A 19,091-nucleotide genomic window follows, 5' to 3' on the forward strand; every position below is an offset into this window, starting at 1 on the left:
AGGTAAACCTCAACTTTTCGTAATTCATAAGCGTCGTTATTACCTCCATCGGCAAAATATTTTTGTCAACGACTGTTCTAAAGGTTTGGTGAAATTTGATTTATACTTCTATACGATGAATAGCACGGGCTAGCCGGGTCACGGGCGCAAGGATTTTCGCCACGCACATACAAAGCAAAAGCAGCATATTGTTTTTGTTTTGTATTTGCGTGGCGTATTTTGTTTTGTATATTCCGTGTTGAATTAACGTCGGAATGTTGAATGTTTAAAACGTCTTAAAAAATGTTGTAATCAAACGTATACGTTGTCTTAGCTAAAAAAAACTATTCATCGTTTGACCTAAACACAAAATACGTGTGTACATTCAATAAGTATCCATTCAAAAAGCGTGAGTGATATACAATGTACCGTAAAACCTCGTAAAACTTTTAATTGAATTGCCTCGGAGTGTTGCTCTTAACGAATCCCAGGTAAAGTAAGGTAATCTTTGCAAAAACTTCAAGAAAGATCGGCAAAATTGATCGTGGGTAAAACGCTCAAAAGAAAAAGATGTCTTTTCTTTGAGCATTTCAGCAACGATCAAGTTTTGCCAATGTCAATCTAAAAAACGTCCTGGCAATAACATCACCTCAAACAACAAACCAATCTCAAGTGATAGAAAAATCTCTATACTTTTTGATAAAAACGTTTTAAACTTTACATTAGAAGCATTTAATTTGAAACAAGCCATTTGTGCTTTTGATTTATATTATAGTTTGTATATGTTCATGTATCTACTAATAAATAAGTAAATACATGGACTTGTGACAGTGCTCTGATAACTTGAACACTCTGATAATTCGAACACTTTTGCGCGGTCCCTTGAAGTTTGAGTTATCCGAGTTTCACTGTATATATATATATATATATATATATAGATATATATATATGTATATATATATATATATATGTATATATATATATATAGATTATGCAGTGTAATTATATATTACATAAATTAATGATATAGTATAATTATATTCCATTTTTGTATGGTATAACTATAATATATTAATTATAATTATATATTATAATTTGAGTGGATTCGCTGTAGGTCCTGAATCATTTACCATTACTAACAAGCAAATCAACATAATTTCTTTTTTGGAGTCGTCTTACTAAAGTCATAGACAGATAAAAATCTTTCAACTCAATTACTCCATTAATATTTTGTTATAAAAAATATGCTTGCGAAGCCTTGAAAGATTTAAGACTTTTGAGTAGGAAGGAACAACTCCAACAAAATAGATTATTTATTATCTGAACTATATGGGTATACTGTTTCATTGACATATTTTTATTGAAATTACAGTTATGTATATTTCATTTTAGAAATAAACTACAAAACTAAAAATAGTAAGAAGGCTGCCCGCTGTTTCATCAGACTTTCATACATTCCGGCAGCACCACCTGTTAATACGAGTTACTGACAGCGCCGGCTGCAGTTAGACTTAGTGTGAGTTAATGAGGTAAAGAAATGCTGAGCATCTGCAGGTTAAATATACCTTGCTATTAATCTACATGCTGCGTGCACTGACGGCAGCAGCTACTGTATATACCCGCCAACTCCTAGCTGTTCCTTTTACCACTTATCTCGGGCAGTGCTGAAATTTCAATGTGCACCTGGAGTGTAGATAACAAAAATATTTACATGTATCTTAAATGGGGGCACCTAGTAAGTCAAATTTTTGATCATTTTATATTCAGAAATTTGGAGTTATCTTCCATTGTAACTTTTGGTTAATGGGCTCAGCGTGACATTTGCTCTATGAATTAGAGAATGAAACATAAACAAATCAAATAAAAATAAATAAACCATCTGAAAATATTTTTAACACTCCCAAACTGTGTTTGTTACACAGCTAGTGTTTGGATATCTAAGGCTACTGTAGCCCTAGATATCCAAATGTCACATGTAACGATGTCACCTATTCTATCAAGATTTGGGCTATCTTTTCCATGCAGCGCGTAGAAGCAAACCCAGACTCAGCCATTTTTATAACCCAATCATCTCCAGACACTATCGCAATATTTTTTGAAAATAATAAAAATTCAAAATTTAAAAACGACTAAAATGAAACTAAATGAAAAAAACTAAATAAAACTAAAGCGACTATAATTAAAAAAAACATATGAGCTGCCATATGTGTCGGAAATTTAAAAGCTCCTTACAACGTTCATGCAATGCAAAAGACAACGTTGCAATTTTGTTTTGTCAACTTACCAATAAAACTTGCTCTGAAAAAAAAGGATAGCTAAGATAAGAAATGCAAGCGTAAAACTTAAATTGTTTTATCTAAAGTTATTGGCTTTGGCGATGAATTTTGCTCGTTCACGAAAAATAAATTGGATCACTAATTTTTTTATATATTTTTCTAGATAGAAAATTGTTTGTTTTTGTGGCAAATTTTGCTTGCTCCAACAAATACATGCCTTAACCGTACTAAAAAAAACACAATTTTCCTTTACTAATGCATACAGAACGATGAACTTGCAAGTTTAACAACTAAGGCAGTTAGTTGAGATTATACAGTAGTGATAGCCCCACCTGAATGATGCAATAGTTTAATGCAATTAGCGTTAGAATGTTCAACCTTCTAATTATCTGGCAAATAACACAGATACTTACATAAGAGGCCTCGGCTGTATATCGTTAACTTACCACTCTACTTACTGGAGATCCTCTCCCTTCAACAGGTAAGTCTTCACACCTTCTATGGAAATATTTGAGCAAAGTAGAATAAAATAAAGTAAATAGAGCAATTAAAAATAACTTGCACAAAATTTTGGTAGAGTTTATCCAAAAGTATCCGTATTTTTTATCATTAGTGATTGCTTGAGGTAATCTGACTGCCAGGATGTTTCCAAGATTAAAATTGATAAAACTTGATTGCTGTTAAACACTAAGAAGAAAAAGACTTGCAAATTGGCATCACTAGTTTTTAATGCCCGATTGTTGTTATCGGCTATTGCGTTCAAGTTGCAGTGTTACACGTCTTTATTCTGTCAGTCCCTTTGCATAATCACACTTTTAATTGATCGTTTTTTTTGACGTCATCAAGTCGTTTGCACATGCGCTCGTTCACGAAAAAGCCCCCATATTTGTAGAAAATGATAGTTTTTTTTTATTTATTAGTACTTTTAAGTGTTGTTTTGATACTATAATCAAAAAATTGCAAACAAAAACATTGTTTTCAAATTATCATTGCAAAAGCTTTGTGTTTCTAACGATAAAATTGTCTATAAAGATGGCCGACAACAATAAAATAACGTCACGAAAAAACGAAGGATTGATCTGAACATTTTAATGGCAATCAGGTCTTAGCATTTTTAATATTAAAACCTTCAAGCAATCGAAGCACCTCAAACATCAAAAACAATTACAAATGGTAAAAAATACCGATACTTTCTAATAAAATCGACATAAAGTATGTGTAAGTTCATCGTTAAGTAGACAATATAGTTAGACCTCCGATACTAACTCCAAGAACCATTCTAAACTTGAAAAATGTAGCTCAGTGTTCCGATTTTGTATTATTTTGTTCTTAGAATGTTTTCAGAACAAAAAAAGTAGAATCATGGCTCTTCTAAGCTAGTTTTTATTAGCTATAAGAGGGATATCTGTGGCTGAATTCTGTGATGACTGTCTCTTGAGACAGTCATCACAAATTGACACCAAGGTACTAGGGGCTTAGTTACATGTAAAATTGAAAATGTTCCTTTCTTAGAAGCTGATAGAAAAATATCCAGTTTTATTTGTGTCATGCAACTTTTATTTTCTTGTTTGGGTGAAATCACTGGATAATTTCAAACACTTTGTTATCTTAAATATGTGCTCCAAAGCTTCATCAGTGGGAGACTATTAAGCTCTGAATAGTCTCATAGACTTTGTAGGTATTTCATTGAGAAATACAGAGGAAGGCAAACAATTTTGACCAAAAGGCCAATGGCAATAAAGCTGTTAGTAACAGGTTGCATAACACACAATAGACTCTTAGCTAAAAAGATAGCTGGAAGTTTACTTGTCTAGTTTCAAAGATTTTGTTTGCTTTCATTTTCAGTTTATTTATTTCAACTGTAATTATTTCTACTACTTTGACATATCGACAGGTAATTGTAATTTTACCGCTAAAGTTTTAGTATGTGCTGCAATACACCGTATTATTAATTGTCATATACAAATATTCAGTAGTAGTAATAATGTTTCTGCTGCCAGCCCATTTTAAAAAACCCTTTACATTTAATGTGCAAAGCCAAATGAAATATTTGTTGGTACCTTTTTAATTTTTGAGGGAAGGAGAGAGGGAGAGAGAGAGTGAGCGAGGAAGAGAGAGAAAAAGAGAGAAAGAGAGAGATGGAGAGAGGGAGAGAGAGAGAGGGAGAGAGAGAGAGGGAGCGAGGAAGAGAGAGAAAAAGAGAGAAAGAGAGAGATGGAGAGAGGGAGAGCGAGAGAGAGGGAGAGAAAGAGAAAGGGAGGAAGAGAGAGGGAGAGAAAGGGAGAGAGAGGGAGGGAGAGAAAGAGAGGGAGAGAGGAAAGAGAGGGAGAGATAGGGAGAGAGGGAGGGAGAGAGGGAGGGAGAGGGAGAGAGGGCGAGAAAAAGGGGGGGGGAGAAAGAGGGAGGGAGAGAGGAGAGAGAGTGAGAGAGGGAGAGATAGGGAGAGAGGGAGGGAGAGATAGGAAGAGAGGGAGGGAGAGAGGAAAGAGAGGGAGAGATAGGGAGAGAGGGAGGGAGAGAGGGAGGGAGAGGGAGAGAGGGCGAGAAAAAAGGGGGGGGGAGAAAGAGGGAGGGAGAGAGGAGAGAGAGTGAGAGAGGGAGAGAGGAGAGAGAGAGAGGGAGAGATAGGGAGAGAAAGGGAGAGAGAGGGAGGGAGAGAGAGAGAGGGAGAGAGGAAAGAGAGGGAGAGATAGGGAGAGAGGGAGGGAGAGATAGGAAGAGAGGGAGGGAGAGAGGAAAGAGAGGGAGAGATAGGGAGAGAGGGAGGGAGAGAGGGAGGGAGAGGGAGAGAGGGCGAGAAAAAAGGGGGGGGGGGAGAAAGAGGGAGGGAGAGAGGAGAGAGAGTGAGAGAGGGAGAGAGGAGAGAGAGAGAGGGAGAGATAGGGAGAGAAAGGGAGAGAGAGGGAGGGAGAGAGAGAGAGGGAGAGAGGAAAGAGAGGGAGAGATAGGGAGAGAGGGAGGGAGAGAGGGAGGGAGAGGGAGAGAGGGCGAGAAAAAGGGGGGGGGGGGGGAGAAAGAGGGAGGGAGAGAGGAGAGAGAGTGAGAGAGGGAGAGATAGGGAGAGAGGGAGGGAGAGATAGGAAGAGAGGGAGGGAGAGAGGAAAGAGAGGGAGAGATAGGGAGAGAGGGAGGGAGAGAGGGAGGGAGAGGGAGAGAGGGCGAGAAAAAAGGGGGGGGGAGAAAGAGGGAGGGAGAGAGGAGAGAGAGTGAGAGAGGGAGAGAGGAGAGAGAGAGAGAGGGAGAGATAGGGAGAGAGGGAGGGAGAGATAGGAAGAGAGGGAGGGAGAGAGGAAAGAGAGGGAGAGATAGGGAGAGAGGGAGGGAGAGAGGGAGGGAGAGGGAGAGAGGGCGAGAAAAAGGGGGGGGGAGAAAGAGGGAGGGAGAGAGGAGAGAGAGTGAGAGAGGGAGAGAGGAGAGAGAGGGAGAGATAGGGAGAGAGGGAGGGAGAGATAGGGAGAGAGGGAGGGAGAGAGGAAAGAGAGGGAGAGATAGGGAGAGAGGGAGAGAGAGAGGGAGGGAGAGGGAGAGAGGGCGAGAAAAAGGGGAGGGGGGAGAAAGAGGGAGGGAGAGAGGAGAGAAAGTGAGAGAGGGAGAGAGGAGAGAGAGGGAGAGATAGGGAGAGAGGGAGGGAGAGAGGGAGAGAGGACTCATATCAATACTAACAGATAAGAGCAAACTTATAAAATTCTATCTCCTCATGGTGAATATTTAAAGCTCTTTGGCACAAGTGACCTGCAATTATTAAAGATTACAAAAGTCAAAAAGTGGAATAATCAATAGAATTAACAAACTGTTTACCATAATAAACTTAGCTAGTATAGCTGACAGAGAAACTATTGACACCAGCAATATGATGATGTTTTACCTGCAGTATTAATATATAGTACACGGCCAAGATTACAAAACCTATATCATATTTACATGCTGCACCTTTCTTGTCTTATGTTCAGTTATTTTCTCCAATTGGCTGATTACGTCTGCTGCAGGTGGAAAGAAATGAACTTGACGTGTGACTTATACCGCTCACCTGGTCAAGCCTGGGGATTTCGGTTGCAGGGGGGAGTTGAGTATCGAGCCCAACTTGGTGTTAAAAAGGTTTGTAAGATATCAGGCCTGATAAATATTTTATGCATGTTAAGTAAACATATCTTCAGTGGGTACATTGACCTCTACGCTTTAAAAAAAATGTTTGCATCACTTTTAATTTTAGTTTACAAGCTAATATCTAGTACATGTATGTTATTTTAGGGTGACTACTTTTGTTTCCAATATTGGTGCTTTCATAAATGGAGTTGTTTAAAATACATGAAGATATGAAGCTTCAAAAAAGTTGTTGAAACTTTTGTCAAAAATTTGATTCCACAAAGAGTTTGTTTATGAAGTAATTAGCAGCTGATAAAGATTATATGTAACTGCTGCCAATCATCTTTGACATGCTTTCAGTTTAGGTTGAATTTTTACAGATGTTATTTATAAGTGTGAATAAAATAATACAGCTCATTTTTATCTCATGGTATAATTTGCTCTGAATGACGCTGACCAATGATAATAATAGTGTTCATATCCACAAGTATATATTTTCATATAAACAACATTCTCTATTCTCAATTCAATTCTCATTCTTCAATATGACACAACATAAAAAGTTTAAACGATTGTTAAAGGGTTACATGTTATAAAATTAGAATTAAAATATTGCTGTCCTCATAGCTTGGTTATACCTCAAGGAGTGTTCACCAGCAGCTACCTAAATGCAAAAGTCTAGCCTGAGCTCACAGATGCTCAGCAATAATTCTAGCTTGTGAAGAGCTTAATAATTCTAGTTTAATGATTTATTAATTTCTAGCAATAATTCTAGTTTGTTATTATCACTTGATAATTAAACAAATTACTAGCGAGCATGATTCTAGCAGTTTTCGCCTTTTATGTTGTGCGAGGCACATAACCCGACACGCAAGAAAAGTACAAATGCAATTCGCCATAGTAAATACGATGCCATGACTTGATTGCGGTAAAGATGGCAACTCTTTCTACAATGGAACTTTTGTTGCTAAAAGAACTTGTTATTATTAAAAAAGAAATGACTCGTAGCCGTTGTGTGCAAACAATAAAAAACAAACAATAGCGCAATCTAAACAGTTGCATTGTACATACTATGTTGAATTGCACTGGCACTTTTATTGTGTGTCTTGGACTATACCAATTGGGAAATCTGCTGAAATCGGGCTTGATAATAATTTGTTTAGCCAATTAAAAGTGTTTTGCCAATGATTTCGGTGTGTATGCACAGGTCTGACAATTTTGCGAATTTCAGTCGAATAATTCTGAGTTTTTGGTTCATTTCATGATTTTGGTTGAAACCAACGAATGAATCGGCACATGTGGCCATACCTTAAGAGTTGGTACATTCCAAACCTCTAGTAATTAGTGAACAACTACATTTGAAATTTCTAGTAATTAGTGAATAACTACAGTTGAAACCTCTCGCAATTACTGAAAAACTACAGTCAAAACCTTTAGTTATTAGTGAACTACTACAGTCAACAACTCCACTTACTATCAGATATAGGCCTACATGTACAATGAATATTTTGACATAATTATGACAAAAGATTTGTGTGAGCGGCTTTATTTGAAATATAGGTTTATCTCTTTATATAAAATGAATCTTAACATACCAAATTTGAAGTTTTTTCAAATATCACACTTGCGTAAGCAAAAAAAAGACAGTTAGTAGAAATTAAAAATAAAAAACAAAAATAATGTTAAAAAGGTTAACCTGTCTAGAGTAAGTTAGAGTATGACAACTTACATATTTTTATCACTTTATCTCCTGCCAAACAAAACCTGTTTTTTCGGCACGAGATTAAGTGCCAAGTAGACCGTTTTGTAACGTAAAATAATAAAAAGTCACATAAAAACATTTTTATTATCATTTTTAGTGCCACACATAGTCATTTGAAAACTCCATAGCAGTTTTGGAACCAGTTAAAAATAATGCCATGTATTTTTATAAAAGTTTTTGCATATACTTATGACAGTTTCAACAATCAAAACTGCTATCACAATCGGACTCAATTACCGGTTAGATATGAAAGTTTGGCTGTGGCTCAGTTAATCGCTAACTTAATACTTATATTATATTATCGAGAAATTTATTCTGGTTCATGTTTTGTCAAGAACATTTTGGCACCAAACCAGATGGCGGACTATTTATGCTGTTTATTTCTCTTAACCAGTTTTTATTTGTCGACAGATTTGCGCTAAAGCCTGGTTTCCATAAACGCCACAAGCACCGGCGATAGTACCACAGGCTATCAGCGGTGAAATGTGCCAGTAGTACCTGGCGGTCAACGCAAGAGTTTACGGCTGTCCAAATTTTCAAAGAGCCGCAGGCAAAACCTTCCCGAAATGCACCGTACAGGTGAAGGTCAGCATTATCAAAACATCATGACGAGCGAACATTTTTATGCAACTATTAGCGATGCAGCTTTATGTGAACGGAAGTTGTAATGCCTATAGCGTCACAAGTGTTTTGCTGCCCAAGATTAATGCCAGGGTCTCGCAATCGACATGGGAACTAGGCTTAACAAGGAGAAGTGCACTCTAATTATTCTGTTTTTGTGATTTGTGATGTCTGCAGCTTGACAAGTCAGTCTATGAGTAAACACTTAGTTTTACTCATAGACTGACAATTTGACTAGTTGAGTGATGAATTGAAACGCTTATTTTATGTTCGTTTAATTAAGGCATTTATTTATTCGTAACCATGGTTTCATCTTCTCTATGAGTAGGATGGACACTATTAGTAGACTCATGAGGGATGCTAAACCAAAGTATACATTTTTCATAGTTTTTGAAAAAATACGGTGAGTCATAGCTCGAGATCCTAATAAATATTTTAATGTTTTCAGTTTATGATAGCCAAATACTTTGAGCCTTATCACAAACGAGTTCAGTTAATGCTAAAAATTTTTATTATTAAAAGGACTCAAAGATATTTAATATAATTATTACTATAATAATTAATATTTAATTTTATTTATTTATATTGTTATATATTATATTCCCTGAAAACAGAAAATAGATGATACCTACGAGTTTATTGATATACATTAGAAAAATGCTTATCGTGTCCCTGATTCCATAATAAACACTTTTTAGATATTTTGTCTTGCCTTTAAGTAAAAAACAGAAAAAACAGAAAAAACAGCCAGAAAAAACTCAACTAGTTGTTTTCTGGTTCCCTTGTTTTTTGAACATCTCAAAAGACAAGGAACAGTTTTTTGAGACGTTCGATTTGAGTTTTTTTGCAAGCTTTCAATAGAATATTTACTATGTCAGTCACATGTACATATTTAAAAAAAGCCTGAAGAGGACAACTCCAAACTCATAGATACGCGTCAGATAAATTTTTATTGCGTACTAAATTTCATGATAGCTATTTTTTGATCTTATGCCATGCACACAAAAGGAAACTAAAGAAACTTCAAATGATCTCATCAGGTTTTTGATCTGATTCTGGCCCTTTATACAAACTACTAGCTCAGACTACTATAGAGGCTACTTAATTACATAACTATGTATTGCAGTTGGTTATATCAATTACCAAGATGTTATACTAAACAATTAACTCAGTATGTTTCTAACATCAGGTTCACAATTAGCCAACTTTTCTCATCATAATCAGCTGGTTATTATAATAATAACAGCCTTGTGATGTATTATTGCTTTATGAGCAGCATAATATGAGTACGTCTGTGAGGCGTAGGTCTGTGAGCAGCACAAGTAGTGTTGGCATACAGACAAGTAACTATGCTCTCTTGTGCAGGGCTAGCTTTTTGGTGTCTTCGACTTTTAGTTGCCTACCAGAATTTTTGATTTTGGTAACTTAAAATTTTTTTTGTATTATTGAAAGTTTTATTTTTTTATATAATAATTTTGTGGCATAATCTTTTTACTATAATAAGAGCCGAGTTTGTTCGTGAAATACAAATAGTGTTCATACCAACAAGTATGACAGACAGACGAACACTGCTCTTGTCGGTATAAACACAAATAGTGTTCATACCAACAAGTATGACAGACAGACGAACACTGCTCTTGTCTATATAAACACAAATAGTGTTCATACCGACAAGTAACTATGCTCTCTAGTGCAAGGCCAGCTTTTCGACGTCTTGGATTTTTAGTTGTCTACCAGAGTTTTCAACTTGGAGTAATTAAATTTTTTTCTGTATTATGGATGGTTTTAATCTTTATGTAGAAATTTTGTGACCTACATGTAGCTTTCTTTACTATAATAACTGTGTCTGTCTGTCCGTCCATCTGTCAGTCTGTCTGTCTGTCTGTCTGTCTGTCTTGAAGCCGAAGTTGGATGAGGGAATATTGCTTTACAAAAGATTTCAACAGCCAGCCTTCAACTTCGTAGACCCCCAATGATTCGTTTTACAGAAGTTGGGAAAAATTGTGCATATACTAATTCTCTGTGCATCATTTGCATTCCTGACAATCTCTCATAGCACGCCTGTCTGGCAGGGCACTAGTTTTTGTACACTTGCAACAGTTTTTAAAATCATTCGTACACTTTTGAAGCAAATCAATTTCCAGATACACCTCTGCTTTTTACCGCTGATACACCTCTGCTTAAAGTATTTTCAACAAGCTAAATTATTTAGCCAATTTTATATCTTAGCGATATAATAAAATTTGTGGAAAAATCCCTTATTTGCCATATTTGTACGGAGCAAAAGAGTTGTTAAAATTCAAAACAGAATAATAAGATCGCTGAAAACCAAACAAGATTTGAGCTGAGGCTATCATTGAATTTTTAAGCTATTTCAAAATAATAGAGATCAGTTAAAAAGCTAAAAATAGTTAATGGTTTGCTATAAACAATTAAGCAAAGTAAAAATGTAAATAAAGATATAATTGACCAATTAAAATCACGGATCTTCAAACTGAAACCAGTGAGATAGGAATGGTTAACTCTACATGCAAAATAGGAGCAACAGCTGCATTATTTATACTAGTATAAGGTCGGCCATGAGAGATCGTCAGGTATGCAAACAGAGCATAGGAAATAAGTATGTGCACAGTTATTCTAAACAATGAAAGATGAGAGTATAGTACACATGGTAGTGTTCAGCACAACGTAATAGTCATTGGTTTGATGTCTATGTAATGCAATTTTTTTTTCAACATCCGTAGCTTCGGACAGACAGACAGACAGACACAGCTTATAGTAAATATAGTAAACTGATGTTGACTGTAAAATTAATACTTACCCATGAGTGCTTTTCAGGTGCCCTCCAAATCCCTTAGCGTACTTTAAAGAGGCACGTATAAGAATTACAAAAAAAATTGTTTACAATGATTTATTACAAGTTTTTATATTATTGTCTTATGCTACAGACAGTACTGTTTCGGCTATTGAAGCCTCATCAGTGCAGCTCAGAGTTTAGGCAAGGGACATAAATCCCATTAGAGTTGACTTCCTGCCATGAAACCACTAGGTTGCCTCACTGACTTTAAGAAAGTCAATGTGCTGGCACCAGGGTGCTCAATTCACAAAAGTGATGAGCTTTGCACAAAGGCTAATAGTGCCGCACCTCTCACAGAGTGCTCAACCAAACCGAAGTGAGGGAGCATATACTCATGCTACAGACAGTACTGTTTCGGCTATTGAAGCCTCATCGGTGCAGCTCAGAGCAAGGGACATAAATCCCATTACCAACGAGAGTTGACTTCCTGCCTATACTATTGTCTTACCCTAGGACACTTATACTTCGCTAGTATATAGTTTCGGGAGTAGAATACAGAGTGAAATTTTGCTGCAACTTAATTTCGCAGCTCTGATGAGTGCAAAAATATAGTGATGTGAAAATAAATGTAGTGGAACAAAAATAATTAGATTATTCAGGTTCAGTTCATTGATAAGAAGAAATTTCAATTTGGGACTAGTTTGTAATTGTGAACCGCAGGTAGAATGATGTGGGCGAGGTCGATAATGCAAATTGATCGCTTGCTGCCATTTGTTTCTTGGACTATCAATGAACAAAGCTATTTACTTTCGCGTTTGCGCCCGTTCGTTATGATAGTTTAGTTTCGCACATGAAACTTTTGCGAGAGGTGACTCCGCGAAAACGCGAAAGTTAGATGAGACAAATACATAAGTGTCCTAGGGTATATATCATATTATATTTTCATAGGTGCATAGTCCACTGCATATTCATAGGCATAATACTCACCTTCACTGTCACTCTAATTACTTTAGGGGTGATTCACAAGTGAATTCGATTAGACATTATTTAGCAAACATTGAACATGTTTGCTAAAAAGCAACTGCGCATTCTGTTATCTTAGACTGAAAACATTAAACTATTTATGAAGACCTCAGGCTACAGTTTTTAATAATGCATCAACATAAGTACATGGTCCTGACTTTACTCGGTTATTGCATATCTGTGTGTATTCAATCCAAGCAAAACCTGTCGTAATTATTCTAATATTGTCAAGTGTACTCTATTAAAATCTGAATAGTTTATATTTAACTCTGCATCTTTCACAGTATTAGTACAAATACAGCAGATTTTGCCTTGATGGTTGTACACAATCATACATGATAACTGATATAAGTGTACTTCAATGAAAGTTGATAAGCGCTTGTGGAACTATACACTGAAAAGTCATAGCCTGAGATCTTTATAAATGTTTCAAGGCTATAATAACTGAGCGCTGACCTTACTAAAACATGTTCAGTGAAGGCTTGGAATGTTGCGTTGAAGGTCTTCCATAGAGTTATTGCTGCGCCAGTCACATAATTATTTTCGAAACAGCAATTAGTAGACAACATAAGGTTATTGGCATACATAAGACCAATTATTTTCACATACGTAATTCCTAGATAAATGTTTTTCTATATTTTGTCATTCACACAGGGAACCAGAAGTTAAACAAATTAAATAAGTTAAACAAGGAACAGTTTTTAGAGATATTTTATTAGAATAGTTTGCTGGTCTTTGACAGAATGATTACCACGTCAGTCACACATTTTTGAAAGCAACATTAAGAGGACAACTCCAAATTTAAATATTTTGTTATGCAAAAACAGCAAATCTAAAAAAAACTTCAAAAGACTCGATTGATTGAACAAAAAACAGTTTTGTGATGTCAGATCTTTATACAACTAATATTAGAGGAACTATAAAAACAAGTTTAAAATTGAACTCCCAAATGTTTTGGTAAATTTTATCAGAAAGTATCAATATTTTTTTATTATTTGTAATTGTTTTTGATGTTTATGGTTAACTGACTGCAGAGATGTTTCAAGATTAAAATCTATAAAACTTGATCGCGGTTAAAATGCTCAGAAGAAAAATAAGTGTAAAATGAAGTCACTAGTTGCTATAGTTGATATCGGCTATTGCAATCAAATTGCAGCATAATGCGTCTATAGTCTGTCGGTCTTTCTACAACTATAAATGCCATAATCAAACTTTTGCTTGATCTGAGCATTTGAACCCCAATCAGATTTTTTTTACTTTAAACTTGAAACATCTCGAGACCACCTCAAACATAAAAAATAACCGCAAATGGTAATCAATACCAATCAATCAATCAATACCTTCTGATTAAATCTAATCAAACTTTGTACAGGTTCACCTTTAATTAGATAAGAATGTATTACAGTTGACCATACCAACTACCAACTACCAACTACCAACTACCAACTACCAACTACCAACTACCAACTACCAACTACCAACTACCAACTACCAACTACCAACTACCAACTACCAACTACCAACTACCAACTACCAACTACCAACTACCAACTACCAACTACCAACTACCAACTACCAACTACCAACTACCAACTACCAACTACCAACTACCAACTACCAACTACCAACTACCAACTACCAACTACCAACTACCAACTACCAACTACCAACTACCAACTACCAACTACCAACTACCAACTACCAACTACCAACTACCAACTACCAACTACCAACTACCAACTACCAACTACCAACTACCAACTACCAACTACCAACTACCAACTACCAACTACCAACTACCAACTACCAACTACCAACTACCAACTACCAACTACCAACTACCAACTACCAACTACCAACTACCAACTACCAACTACCAACTACCAACTACCAACTACCAACTACCAACTACCAACTACCAACTACCAACTACCAACTACCAACTACCAACTACCAACTACCAACTACCAACTACCAACTACCAACTACCAACTACCAACTACCAACTACCAACTACCAACTACCAACTACCAACTACCAACTACCAACTACCAACTACCAACTACCAACTACCAACTACCAACTACCAACTACCAACTACCAACTACCAACTACCAACTACCAACTACCAACTACCAACTACCAACTACCAACTACCAACTACCAAAATGATATACTAAATCTTACCTTTCACCTCTCACAGATCCTTCGGGACACTAGTCCTGTTTAGCAGTGCTTATTTATACATTGCAGGTAACTCCTGGATCACCTGCCGGTCGTAGCCTCAGAGCCAATGATGAGATATTAGTCATCAACAATGTGAACACTAAGGAGATGAGTCACAAGGAGGCGGAGCAGATGATCAAGAACAGCGGTGACCGCCTGTCACTGACTATTCGAAGGTTTGTTTGGAAAATGTTGCAATCTTCGAGAATACAGTCAAACAACTACCTACAGTCATCTCAGCATAGAAACTTTTGAACCTGGAACGCAGAGGCGAAGAAGCTTCATTACTTGACTTTTAAAATAATCCTACGATCAAACACGAGCGGAGCGATTGTTTGAGAGATTTATGATAAATGCATGTGCACACAACTCATGAAAATAATTCATCAACGCCGTCGCAAACCCTTTTACCGAAATCTCATCAACAAGTTTAATCATTTTTCAATGAAGTCGTTTAAGTATAATAACGATACAAAACAACTATAAACCTATTTAAATATGTTACCAAGTCTTTGAAAATTGTTGACAATACCCTAAAACTTACCCATCTGATCGAATTATACACAAACAGACAGATTAATTTGGCCGAAATTCGCAATAAAAAACTTGACAAGCTTTTCTAATCAAAATTAAGACCGGCCAACTATACGCCAATAAAGCCTTGCGACAGATAGTAGAACTATTAAGAAAGGTGCATTTCATGAGAAAAATGGCTCATTTCACCAGTCTATAGCATTGTCTAATTGCTGAAGGTTTCTAATATTTTTCCGTTTTTAATATCTTCAAAAATATTTAATTATAAAAATAATTATTTGATTTTATAAAATTATCATAAGAATAATTATTTGAATTTATTTGTTTAAAGGTTTCTGTAATAAGCCAGAGCCACTGAGTGTAATTACACTCAATGGCTCTGTAATACGCGTAGACCGTTTGAGGCGTAGACCGATTTACAGGTACGAAATTGCGGTACATAGTCTATCAGCCTATGTTTTTCCCAATTATCGAAGGTTTACTTAAAACGTTAGCCAAAATTCTTTACATCTTATGTACAAGCTAGGGCCGAACTACAACGCCCCTTTATGACAAAGACATTTGTTTTATTTTGCTCCAGTTTGCAGAAAACTTCAAGACGTGTGAACACTCATACATGCTCTCTGCTAGATCGCTATCAAAACCATTCTACATTCAACACAACCAACTTTCAAACTGTGTATAGTACACAGTAGTTTGCCATTTTACTTCTAATTTTGCATTTCAGAGTTATAATAAACATATTTCCTTATTGCTGTTGTTAAATTACATACATTATAGTAGGTTAGGCCTACAGCTTTAATTAATATTCATTTTATTGTTGTAAAACATAGGTTTGAGATACACTAGTAGTAGAATAGGTGTGAATTTTTTACAACCTTTTGTTTTGCATAATTGACTTTTTGAATTTAATTTCAAAACAACTTGACAACTGCTATGGACATACAACTTCTCAGAACACTACGTTGTGGCTGACGCAATGGCCATCCATGTGTCTCTCAATTAGTACAGCTCAAAAGGAGGATAAATAGAAAGTCCTCACAGCAACCATCAACATCGAATGCTAATGTTCAACAACATGCTACTCAAATTAATAACAACAACTCATCTGATTCAGAGAATTCTTTAGATATTGTAGGCGATGTAAATGACATGGACTTGGCAGCTCCTTTGTTTCCAGATGATGATCATAATTTTATGGTCATCATTGACCATGAAAATATTGCACATAAAAAATATTGCTCTTCCCAATGCTGCCCCCTTCATCACATTCCTCATTTTCAATCTTTAGATTGTCCTGGTTTTCAAGAACTGCGTAACAACTTTTTAGACAGACTTGACAACATATCACAGCTCACGTGTACAGGATGTGATGAGAAACATTTCATTACATACAATGCTCAAATATAACTATGTCATACGTGCCAACAAGTTCCCCTGTCAAATTCCTAGATTACTAGAATTTCCTTTTTGAAGTCGTGCTCCCTCAAATTTATTTTATGTCATCTCGAACAACTCTCATTTACACTATACTCTGTCAATTCCTGCTGACAACTACTTTTTCAACAACCAGCACTACCATTTCTTTTTTCCATTATCACTTACTTATTCCATTATCAGGTCGTGGGCTGTATGACAGGGGAATTTCTAGTTTTAACATATCGTTTCAAAAGTTCTCAAAACAGCATAAAGAGCCATTAAAAAAATTAATGAGTGTCAAGACAATGAAATGTACATAATATATTTAATTAAATATATAAACATATATTTAATTAAATATATTACATATATTTAATTAAATATATTAATGAAATATATTATTAAATACAATACATCATTATATTTAATAATATATGAATGTAATAAAAATATATTTGTATTTTATAGTATATTATTAAATATAGTATTATGTTTAGACAATGAAATATACAAATACATGTATGTATAAGATAAGCTCATGCTAACCTATGCCTTTTATTTGCCAAGAAAGCATAGAGAATTAGTATATGCGCAATTATTCCAAAATTCTGTAAGGTTAATGTATAGGGCAGGTAATCAAGCTGGGTGTTGTGGGTTTGAATCCTGTACAATGTAATATTTTTTTCAACCTCCAACTATGGCTTTGGAGATTTTAGATTCTCATGTAATATCTTTTTCAACCTCCAACTATGGCTTTGGAGGGACCTAAATTAATATTCACTACCTGAGTTCTCCTGACTGTTTCTAAGATTCTCTATGGATACTGAATAGACATAATAAAGTAAAGAAAAAGTATTTATTGGAAATGATTAATTATAAGCATTTATTTAGTTTTTTACATATTCATTAAGAAAAGAGAAATATCTCTTTTGATTGATAATTACTTTACCAGTTTCAAGAGCAGGTGTGACTTGGTAGTCTAAATGACTGACTTGCAAACCGTAGGCTTGTGGTTCAATTCCCAATCAAGGCAAGTTCAACCAAAGATCTCAATCATTGACTGAACTTTTAGCCTAGTGCTATAAAGCTTATAAATCTATTATTTCTTGTGTCTTATTTTTAATTTTTTTATGTTTCTCCACTTTTATCTTGCAAAATTGTAAAGTTTTGGGCAATTTGAATGTTAGGAGCTACTTTTGATGTGGAGTGCAATATCTGGTCAAATTTTACATCTTAAATTGAAAGAACTTGTTGGCTTAGCAGTGAAAGTATTAAAAAAACGTTTTTGAGATGCATTTATTAATCAATTAAATTAATTCAAATAAATTAATCAATTAATTCAATTAAATTTATTAATTTATAAATTATTTAGATTTTATTTATTATTTTGTTTGTGAAAACAGAATAAAGATCATGTGTTCATAATTTACTTTTTCCTCTCAAGAATAAAATTTATAATAGTGTATAACTCACATCATATTTGTTAACTGGTACATCTTTGTTATTGCCAGGGGAGATGATCCACTAGCTAGCTACAGACCCGATGGTCCAATCAGATTCAATGTGCAGAGAGCACAGCAGGTACAACAAGCTATGGGTATGAGTGCTCATAGTCCAGTTGGATATAGCCCGACAATCAATGGATATGGACCCGCTCCTAGCGGGCCGACTACTGGTTACCCGTGGCCAGTAAATGTGCCGATGCAAAATCAACCAGCACCAAGTGTGCATTATAATAGTTATTACTAATCCTACTCTGACCTACCTAACTTATTCTTTTGATAAATTGTATTTGTAGATCGAATGATAACAAATAAGTCTATGCTGATGCTATATTTTATAAATAATTTTCCGCATACATAGTTTTTAAGTATATACAGAATTTATTTAGAATTAGTTGCACACTACTTTACAATATATGATATTTGCCACATTACACAGTCACATACGCTCAGTGGTTGGCTGTTTAATTTTCAATTCACTGTCTTTAAATTCTACAAGTAGATTAGCATTTATAGTTAAGCACTCATACTGACAAGTGAGAAAAATCTCTTGAAAATATAACTCACATGTAGTTGAAGAAAAGTGCCTATTACAAAAACAATGGTAAATAAAATGAAAATAATAATAGTAAATATGCAAAAAATAGTAAAACAATAAACGTGTTTAGAACAAAAAGAAAAAGACAAAATACATGAAGATAATGTAATTAGTTTTTATTAGCCACACGCAAGGGAGACAATTCCTAAAACAATCTACATCTAGATAAAGCCAGTCTCAATATGCAGGTTTTTTGGTTTAAAACCTGCTAAAAGTAGGGTGATATGTTGCATACTACATTAGTGAATTTTAAAGAATGATGGAAGACCTG

The 19,091-nt window shown here is 35.3% G+C and overlaps 1 protein-coding gene across 1 annotated transcript; it reads left to right on the forward strand.

Moving 5' to 3' along the window:
- The first annotated feature begins 2,680 nt into the window (after positions 1–2,680).
- Positions 2,681–18,648, forward strand: LOC137398847 (PDZ and LIM domain protein 3-like). The gene is made up of 4 exons (XM_068085020.1): positions 2,681–2,736; positions 6,242–6,350; positions 14,795–14,943; positions 18,232–18,648. Exons 2-4 carry the CDS (start codon positions 6,252–6,254, stop codon positions 18,467–18,469), a joined length of 486 nt encoding a protein of 161 aa, XP_067941121.1. The 5' UTR covers positions 2,681–2,736; positions 6,242–6,251; the 3' UTR covers positions 18,470–18,648.
- The last annotated feature ends 443 nt before the right edge of the window (positions 18,649–19,091 follow it).

This window comes from Watersipora subatra, chromosome 6 (assembly GCF_963576615.1).
Source record: "Watersipora subatra chromosome 6, tzWatSuba1.1, whole genome shotgun sequence".
NCBI lineage: Eukaryota > Metazoa > Bryozoa > Gymnolaemata > Cheilostomatida > Watersiporidae > Watersipora > Watersipora subatra.

Excerpts from the sequence above, each read along its gene's own strand:
- LOC137398847 (XM_068085020.1), top strand. The coding sequence starts at position 6,252 with ATGAACTTGACGTGTGACTTATACCGCTCACCTGGTCAAGCCTGGGGA. Across the intron at positions 6,351-14,794 it reads CCCAACTTGGTGTTAAAAAG|GTAACTCCTGGATCACCTGC; the intron begins GTTTGTAAGATA and ends TATACATTGCAG. Across the intron at positions 14,944-18,231 it reads CTGTCACTGACTATTCGAAG|GGGAGATGATCCACTAGCTA; the intron begins GTTTGTTTGGAA and ends TGTTATTGCCAG.